Below are 10059 nucleotides of genomic sequence, written 5' to 3'. Positions count from 1 at the left end.
TCGCCGTTTTCTGCCTTTCAGGTTTCGAAGCCGCTTCTTCGCTTGAGTTGGGTCTCGCCCAGCCCTGTCTCTTCCTACGTACTTTGTGCGGAGAAGTTTGGGAGCCCCGGCCCGCGGTGAATTTGGCTTCATTCATGAGCGAGGTACCTCGTGAGTTACTCTCGGGGAGAGCGCGCCGCCTCCTCGCCGCTCGCTGTGGGAGAGGGCGGGAGCGGGCTGTGGGGTTGTTACACATTTATAATTATAATTATAATAATTATTATTATTACTATTTCGCTGTTATTGTTTGGAACAAGCATTCTCTCAGAATTTTGTGAAATGGCTAGAATTTAGGGTGCTTAGTAGGTATTGAACAGGAGTGACAAAATGGGCCTATTGAATTGCCTTCTCTTTCCAGCTTCTTTTAAATTTTTTAATTTTTCAGTTAGATTTTACAATTGAGTAGGTGCTATGGCTTCCATGGGAAGCACTAACCTCTCTTGTACTGGAAAGCCAGTGAAAATTTTTCTCTGCCGGTCAGTATTGCCTGTTTAGGTAGTAACTACGTTTGTGATTGTAGCCGGAGTCGTCAGTTTAATAAGTTTGACTTGCAGCTCTAAGAATATTGGAGAAACTTTATGGTAAATTAAGGCATTAAACAATCTTTAAACTTCGGAAGTATAGGGTGGGTTTTTTTCCCCCCTCAGTAGGTTTATAATACCGTAGTCGGTATTAATCAAATCCTAATCAATGGAAGCTATTCTTAATTGTCATAAATGGTTACAACAGACTTATTTATAAGATACCCAACAGTGGCTTCCCTCGATAGACTAAAAGCAAGAACCTGCAAGTTGACCAAAGAACACTGAGGCAAATGAAAATACATGTGCTTTATCGATGGGAGAATCCCTTAGGTCCTCAGTATCTGTACTTTTTAAAACATATTTTTAAAAAATATATTTTATTTATTTTTTACAGAGAGGGAGGGAGAGGGATAGAGAGTTAGAAACATCTATCAGCTGCCTCCTGCACACCCCCCACTGGGGATGTGCCCACAACCAAGGTACATGCCCTTGACTAGAATCGAACCCGGGACCCTCCAGTCCGCAGGCTGACGTTCTGTCCACTGAGCCAAACCGGTCAGGGCTGTTTGTACTTTTTGCTTAGATTTTTCAGCCCACAGAAATTAGGTGCTGCGGATTGGAAAGGGGAGGCAACATTTATGAAGAAAATATAGAACTTAAGGCAAACCCATAACGTTTACATGGTTTGTTTGCACCAATTGTGTTGGGAGCCAAGTGTTGGTACACATTTGGCACTTGTTGGTTGTGAATCTTAATTTACAAGAAGCTAAAGTGCAAGATATTGTTCAGTTGTGTTATTTGAGGAACAGAACATGAAATAATACAAACTTTAAATTTCACCAGGTGTTAAATCATTGATGCCCAATCCTGTTTCATTTTGTGCTGTTTTATAAAAATGTAAGTTATAGTTCAATGAGGCCACACCAATCAGACTTACTGGTTGATAGTGTTCATGGAAGATGATAGTCATTTATTTTATAAAAATGAATAAATATGATTATCCTTGACTGAGGGTTTTGCACATATGTCGGTTTTTGAAGGGCCCTAATTGAGGGTCACCACAGCTATTGTCCGTCTTGTCCCTAGAGAGGTCATAGTGAGGGGTGAGGTCATAGTGGCAGTGGTCTTCAGAACCTCAGCAGTGACCAGCTGTACCAACCATTTTGAGATCCTGCTGCTTGCAGTTTAGGCTATTCATTTTTTAGAAATAGTTTATTTTAAGCACCTCATATATCCTAATTCTTTTTAATCAACACTTTAAAACCAATTTTGTTTTCCTAAACAAATATGTGTCTTAAACAAAATTAGTTGTGGTGATGATAAGTTGGTAGATTGGCACTTAAATTGAAACAACTTTGAACTGCTAATAATCTTAAATTCACATTTGCATTATGGAATTGGGGATTATCTATAGTGCATTTTGCGTTTTCTTTTCCTATCCATTCTACTATGAACACATCTTTCAATGCATGTGTAGCCTTGTATTGGGGGAATGTAAGTTTTGGGTCTTCTTTAAGAAGAAGGAAAAAGATAAAAAAGTGAACAATAAAATGGCAATAAATACATATCTATCAACAATTGAATCTAAAAATCAAGATAAACAAACAAGGAATCTAATGAACAAAATAAACTGATGATAAATAGAACCAGAGGCATGGAAACATGGAACAGACTGATGAATCTCAGAGCGAAGAGAGGAGTTGGGGTGGGAAGAAATTAACCAAAAAATTTATATATATATAAATTACCTATGGACACAGATCAAGTAGGTGGTGAAGGCCTGTGGGGGCGGGAGGGACTAGGTAGAGAGGGGCAATAGGGGTAAAAGGGGGGGGGGAATCTGTAATACTTGCAACAATAAAGATTTGGGAAAAAAAGAAAATAAATACAAATTTAATAAATTGATTTTTTGTGTGCTAGGTCCTGTGGTTTTTGTTAGGATGTTGAAATCAGGGTTGTAGGGGGCTAGGCACAACAATAAGCATAATCTTTAAAAAAATTTAATATATTTTTATTTATATCAGAGAAAAGGGAGAGGGAGAGAAATATAGAAACATCAGTGATGAGAATCATTGTTCTGCTGCCTCCTGCACACCCCACATTTAGGGATATAGAGTCCGCAACTTGGGCATGTGCCCTGACCAAGAACCAAACCATGACCTCCTGGTTCATAGGTCAATGCTCAGCCACTAAGCCATGCCAGCTGGCAAGCATAATTTTAATAAAAGTAAGCGTAAAATACAGAAATACTACAGAGGATGGGATGATTAATTTGAGGGTTCGGTCAAAGAAAATATAGAGATGCTAGCACCTGAGCAGATTTTGAACAATGAATACAAGTTTTAAGTGGAAGAGATGGAGAGCATTTTAGGCAAAAGGAATAGCGTAAAGATATGAACAAGTAAAACTGAATATGTGACCAGGAAATTTTAGGTAGTTTTGCTGGAGCAAAATCTGAGGAAGGATAATTGTTATAAAAAGCCCTAACACATGCTATAATTACTACGTTAAGTAATTGGTGTATTGAATATATATAAAATGGAGACTTCCCTATAATTTGATATTGCTGCTATGTGAAGTATAGTGGAATTAATAGTTTTTACTAATGGTAGTAATTAAGAAATTATTAAATATTTATATGTGATGAGCTACTTGTATATTTATAAACTTGTTTTTTGTGCATTTTGATCTGAACCATATATTTTTTAATTTATCTTGTGAATTTTGTCTTCAACTGAATTAGCCTTTAAATTATTTTTAGTTTATTTTATTTATTTTTTAAAATATATTTTATTGATTTTTTACAGAGAGGAAGGGAGAGGGATAGAGGGTTAGAAACATCGATGGGAGAGAAACATCGATCAGCGGCCTCCTGCACATTTCCCACTGGGAATGTGCCCGCAACCAAGGTACATGCCCTTGACCGGAATCAAACCTGTGACCCTAAACAATTTTTTTTTTAATTTTTATTGATTTCAGAGAGGAAGGGAGAGGGGAGAGAAACATCAATGATGAGAGAGAATCATTTATTGGCTGCCCCCTACATGCCACCTACTGGGAATGCGCCTACAACCAAGGTACATGCCTTTGACCAGAATTGAACCTGGGACCTTTCAGTCCTCAGGCCGACACTCTATCCACCGAGCCAAACCGGTTAGAGCTTTCTCTCATTATTGATGTTTTTATCTCTCTCTCCCCATCTCCCTTCCTCTCTGAAATCAATAAAACTATATTAAAAAAAGAAAAAACAGTGATGAGAGAATCATTGATTGGTTGCCTCCTGCACGCCCCCTACTGGGGATCGAGCCTGCAACCAGGCAGGTGCCCTTGACCGGAATCAAACCTGGGACCCTTCAGTCCGCAGGTCAATGCTCTATCCACTGAGCCAAACTAGCTAGGGCAGCCTTTAAATTATTTTTAAAAGGAGACTAGCCCTAACCGGTTTGGCTCAGTGGCTAGAGCATTGGCCTGCGGACTGAAAGGTCCCAGGTTCGATTCCAGTCAAGGGTATGTACCTTGGTTGCGGGCACATCCCAAGTTGGGGGTGTGTAGGAGGCAGCTGATCGATGTTTCTGTCTATCCCTCTCCCTTCCTCTCTGTAAAAAATCAATAAAATATATTTTTAAAAAAAGGAGACTAAAAGGGAAGAGGGGAAACAAGAAATAATAAGTAGATTTCTAGACTAAAATCTAATTTGTGTAGTATTTTAGTATTATGTAAATGTTTAATATATAGCACTAGCTACCACATTCAGAGACTGACCAATGTAGGTAGTTTAGGGGATTTCCACTATACTTCACTTTTTGCATTGTATACCTTAATTAAATCTACATCATTTAAATGTATATAAATGCAGAGATATTAAAAACTGTGTGAGAGAGAAAGGGAAAATAGGGGAAGAGAAAGAGCTCTATTTGAATCTATTTATCCTATTGTCTCTTAAATAAGACCAGAGATGGAGGTCGAGAGTTTTAGGACACAAGATTGAAGGAATATTAACCCTAGCCATACCCTGAATTATATTTAAAAATCCTGATGTTGTCATAGTCTGCCTATTTATTCCTTTTTCTCTTCAGTAGTTAAAAGAATGAATTCTTGAATTGATAATATATTTTTTGCAAATTTGGAAAAATTTGTTCATGAAGGTAATATTCTCCAAAAACATGCAACAGAATCAGTCTTTGACAGTTGCTGTCTGTCATTTGTCCTCTGCCTCACTAACATTAAGGACCAAAGGCATCTCATTGTTAGTTCTGACCTGCAGTTGCCCTTTCTAAGTTTGACACAGAGCAGAAAAATCAATATTGCATTGATTACATCAGTTTACTTTTTTGAATTTGGGTTTAAATGATCATTTTCCCTTTTCAAGATGAGATTTAAAAAAAAAAAAATTCAAATTCTTTATTATTTGAAGTATAACCTGTGGGTTGCGACCCCTTTGGGGGGTCGAACGACCCTCTCACATGGGTCGCCTAAGACCATCGGAAAACACGTATGTAATTACATATTGTTTTTGTGATAATCACTATGCTTCAATTATGTTCAATTTCTAACAGTGAAAATACATTCTGTATATCAAATATCTACATTACGATTCATAGCAGTAGCAAAATTACAGTTATGAAGTAGCAACGAAAATAATTTTATCGTTGGGGGTCACCACAACATGAGGAACTGTATTAAAGGGTTGCGGCATTAGGAAGATTGAGAACCACTGTTCTAGCACATGCCCTCACTTCCCTACTGTCTGTGTGAGATGTTTTTCTTATAGAAGAAATATGGTCATTATAGAATACTTGGGGAAATAGTGAAAACTGTTGAAAGAAAAACAAGCATGAGTAGTCGTATGCATTTTCTTTGTTTTTGGTATGTAAATACATAATGCACACTTACAGATTAGGGATTATTTTTATGTTTTTATTCCCTTTTTAATTTAAAATTTACATTTCACCCTCTTTCACTTCTGAGGTACTGGTTAGTGTACCTTTTGACCTGGTATGTAGATTTCTCTAATGGCTATTGAAGTAGACAATGTGTTGGCTATATATCATGTGCAGCTTGTAGCACAGATGATTGAATCCTTCCAGTTGACCCATCTCCTATTCTCTCAGCTGCTACGTAGAGCTGTTCTTTAATATTTACTGTTACCTAAAGTATAGTGCAAGTGGCTGCCACTATCTTTTTTGCACTCCTACTGCTGACCAAACAAGGGATCATTATAGGTGAGCATTTCCCCCTTTTCATTTTACCCTTTCATAAACTAAGAGTATTTTATCAATTATTATTTTTTTATTTTAAAAAATGTATCTCTATTGTTGAAAATATTACAGATGTTTTCTTTTTTTCTCTCGTTGACACCCCCACCCCCCAGACCTTCACCACACTATTGTTTATGTCCATGGGCTATGCATATATGCATATAAGTTCTTTGGTTAATCTCTTTTATTTTAATATGTGGATTGCTGAGGTAGTATAGCATAGGTAGCTGCTTCCTCAGGAAAATAATTATTTTGTCTTTTGAATATCATTCTTTTCTCAGTTTAACAGTATTCTAATGTTTTCACTTTGTCTTTCTGTCTTTTATTATTATTTTTCATTCATTTTAACATTTATTGTTTGTCTACTCACTGTATGCCTACTGTTTAAGACATGGACCCTACTGTGATTCTTGGGTTTTGAGTAGACTGATGTTTTCCTTCCGCAATATATTAGGTATAATCATTAGGTCTTTGACCCTTTTCAGTGGCTCACTGCTCAACAATTACTTCTCAATGCCTAACAACTTTTTCCTTTCATTTCAAAGATTAAAGCCTTAGTTAGCTTTTAGAATGGTGTTGATTTAAATTTCGAAATATTTTTGCAGTGGAGTCAGACATGCTTAGCCAAATTTTTAAATAGTTTGTGCCAATTTTCCTTTGCCTCGTAGGACCTCAAGACATATTTCAATTAATTATAGTAAGAATACCAATAGATGTTTATATTTGAGTGGTTCTGTACTGACTGCTGTTCTGTTATTGTATGCAAAGTCCCATTAACATATTTAATGTTAACTCAGTGAGCTGGGCATTCTTGTTCGTTTTACAGATAAGGAAACTGATCAAGTAAGTGGTTCAGGGGCTCACAGTAAGCAGCAGGTTGGGTTTGCTCAGGTCTTCTTGCTTCAGGTCAGCATTCTTGTCTAGTGCTTTTCTGCTGTTTGACTTCTGCATTACTAATGTAAAGGACCATAGGTAAACCATTGTCCCCAAACTGGGAGATCTACAATGTCTACATAGAACTGGGTGGAGAATAAATGTGTTGCATTTTTTTACAGTATATGATTAGGATAGGTAAAACAAAGTATATTAGGAAAATACTAAATGTTAAATTTATTAAAAACTTCAGAATCATATCAGAGTTTTAAATGAGAAAATTGTACTTAAGTTCCGTGAACATTAGTTTTTAAGTAAAATTTATCCATGAAATAAGAATATGCAATTCCTAATCTAGACTTTTTAAAAAATCCTCACCTGAGGATATGTTTCTTGATTTTAAAGAGAGGAAGGGGGAGAGAGAGAGAGAGAGAGAGAGAGAGAGAAATACCGATTGGTTGCCTCCCGTAAGGGCCCCTACTAGGGATTAAACCCACAACCTAGGTATGTGCCCTGATTGAGAATCAAACCTGAAACCTTTTAAAAAAGTATATATGAATGTATGTATGTGTGTGTGTGTGTATTGATTTCAGAGAGGAAGGGAGAGGGAGGGAGATAGAAAACATCAATGATGAGAGAGAAGCATTGATTGACTGCCTCTTGCACTCCCCCTCCCCCACTGGGGATGAAGCCTGGAATCAGAAGAATCGAATCAGGAACTCCTATTTCATAGGTCAGTGCTCAACCACTGAGCCACACTGGTCAGGCAAACTGCAACCTTTCTGGTGTACAGAATGATGCTCCAACCAACTGAGCCACCTGGCTGGGGCCCTGATCCAGACTTTTAATTGATGTTTTCTTCAGCTTGAGTTTCCATTGAAATTTTGTTTGGTTGAGTAGGTAATAAAGACAAATCATTTTTGTTTTTATAACCATCCAGTAGTTTGTAACAGTTGAAATTATTTTTAAAGAACCTAAATCTTTTCTTATCAAAATTTAATAATATAAAATTTCTTGGCCAGCAGCCAAGGGAAGGGAAGGCCTATTGCACGAATCTCTTTGTGCAACAGGCCTCTAGTTAATAATAATATAAGAATAAACTGTGTTTCACATACAACTGTAAACCTATTTTTGCTCTACCCTGTATCCATCACAGATTAGTAAGAAGACTTTGTTCATTGTGGTTTCAGACTCCATCAGATCTGACTGATGAATACTCTGTCTCAACATGTGGTTCCACAATCATAGAAGCAGAGAAAAGCTAACATGGTGAACCATGTTCTGAAGAAAAATGATTTTAAAGCTTTTTAAAGCTTATGTTTCACTGGCTAAAGTCACATGGTCATGATTGAAGACTGTCATGACCCCTCATGACTATAAAATTTTTTTTTACTAGGTAGTAATCCTATATAATAAAAGCCTAATACGCAAATTGTCCCCTTGAACAGTCCTTTGACTGGGATACTGGGAGTTTGACTGCTCACTATGACATGTGCTGACCACCAGGGGGCAGCGCGGAACATGGGAGGTGTAGGCGATGTGATGCTGGCAGCAGGTGGCAGTGGAGGTGCTGCCAGCCCAATTGGGCCAGACAAGAGTGGGACCTCGGCAGGATGGTGGAGCACTGAGGGGGCGACGCCAGACCAAGGTGGGGGTGCCAGGTGGGGCTGCGAGACTGGAGGCACAAGCTGGGGCTACGAGGCTGGTAAGGTGCACTGAGGCTATGTATGAATCAAAAGATAATGTGGAGGGTGATTTTGAAAAGTTTTCTTTGCAGGAATTTAAGTTCTCTATTTTGCTCTCAGTTTTTGACTTAGGACTAGTCGCTAGGATCAAACTTAAGGCAGCATTTTGTATATAAGATTGTTCTTTTTCTACTTTTTTTGTTTTGGAAGTTGGGGATAAACATACACTTTTCTGTTTTAAACTGTATTGATGTAGGATGTTTTCCATAAATACGTATTTATATAATTACTATTTTTAAATATGTTTTTATTGATTTTAGAGGGGGAGAGAGGGAGCGAGGTAGAAACATTAATGATGAGAGGTAATCATCAATTGGCTGCCTCCTGCACAATGCCTGCTAGGGATAAAGCCTAAAACCTGGGCATGTGCCATGACTGGAAATCAAACTTTGACCACTTTGTTCATAGGTTGACACTGAGCCACACCAGCCAAGCTATGTATATATTTTAGCTGTATATTTAAAAGAAAAGAAAACCATGAATTTTTGAAAACTATATATGGAAAAATGAATACATTATATTGATGGTAGTCTTGCATTAGTCTGAAATCTCATATCATTATTCCATTTTTTATTATACAATTTTATGTTGTTTTTAAGTTAAAAAGTATGCTATTGCTCATAGGACTGTTGGTATGAATCCAAATATTACTAACTCCCGTGTCTGGAGATGTGTGTGTGTGTGTGTGTGTGTGTATGTATTTGTGTGTGTGTGTGTGTATAAATTTGTTATTACAGTAGAATCTTTAATAAATTTTACTCACCTGTCTTCTTTTCTCCCTCCACAGGAATTATTCTTGACAGAAGTATTCTTAAAGAAAAATATTTACAATGGCCTCAGCAGTTCTTAGTTCTGTTCCCACTACTGCTTCTCGTTTTGCCTTGTTGCAAGTGGATAGTGGTAGTGGCTCTGATTCTGAGCCTGGAAAAGGCAAAGGTAGGACTCCTGGAAAGTCTCAAACAAGCAAATCAACTGCAAATGAGAAAAAAAGAGAGAAAAGAAGAAAAAAGAAGGAACAGCAACAGACTGAAGCAAATGAGGTAACGATTATAATAATCTGTGTTTGTTTTCTTAATACACTGTAAGCAAGCATCATGAGGACAGGTACCATCTTGTTTACCCATGTGTCCATAGTACTTGGTTCATAGATACTTGATAAATATGACTTGAATGAATGGATGTAAATTTATGCATAAAGTCAATGTAATGAACATTAAAAAAAAATTAATTTAGTTTTTTCCTATCACCATTTATCCCCCCATACCCTCTTCCACTTCCTCCCATGCAATCACCACTATTGTCTGTGTTCATGAGTTTGAGTTCTTTCTCTTTTTTTTTCATCTTTGCTCAGTTCCTTCACTTCCCTGCCTTCCCTCATCCCCCAGAGCTTGTTAGTTCAGTTTAATGTAAAGTTTTTAAATGCCTTTATTTTTTTTATGACTATGGAAGCTTAAGTACTCATTCCAAAAGGTAACAAAGTCTTAAAAGGAAACAAAGGCCATTTGTAAATATAGCTAGCGATATAACCAACAGGTATATAAATACACACATATCTATATTCATGTTTTACTTAAAAATGGGATTATATAATAGGTTTCTATGCTGTCTTTACACTAATTA

General features: G+C 37.1%; 1 protein-coding gene across 5 annotated transcripts in view; it reads left to right on the top strand.

Annotated features, from left to right (window-relative positions):
• Positions 1–20: 20 nt before the first annotated feature.
• Positions 21–10059, top strand: part of GKAP1 (G kinase anchoring protein 1) — a 67045-nt gene continuing 57006 nt past the window's right edge. For 4 of the 5 annotated variants that reach the window (XM_006759471.2, XM_015561143.1, XM_006759472.2 and 1 more), the window contains exons 1-2: positions 21–143; positions 9227–9479. In XM_006759471.2, coding sequence (XP_006759534.1) covers positions 9270–9479 — 210 coding nt within the window. In that variant the 5' untranslated portion in view covers positions 21–143; positions 9227–9269. Of the gene's footprint in view, positions 151–9226; positions 9480–10059 lie in introns of all 5 variants that reach the window. The other variant, XM_015561142.1, reaches the window with a different exon arrangement.

The sequence above is a fragment of the Myotis davidii genome, unplaced genomic scaffold (genome assembly GCF_000327345.1).
Source record: "Myotis davidii unplaced genomic scaffold, ASM32734v1 scaffold556, whole genome shotgun sequence".
NCBI lineage: Eukaryota > Metazoa > Chordata > Mammalia > Chiroptera > Vespertilionidae > Myotis > Myotis davidii.
Note: the sequence above shows the minus strand (reverse complement) of the source record. Positions and strands in the feature narration are given on the sequence as shown.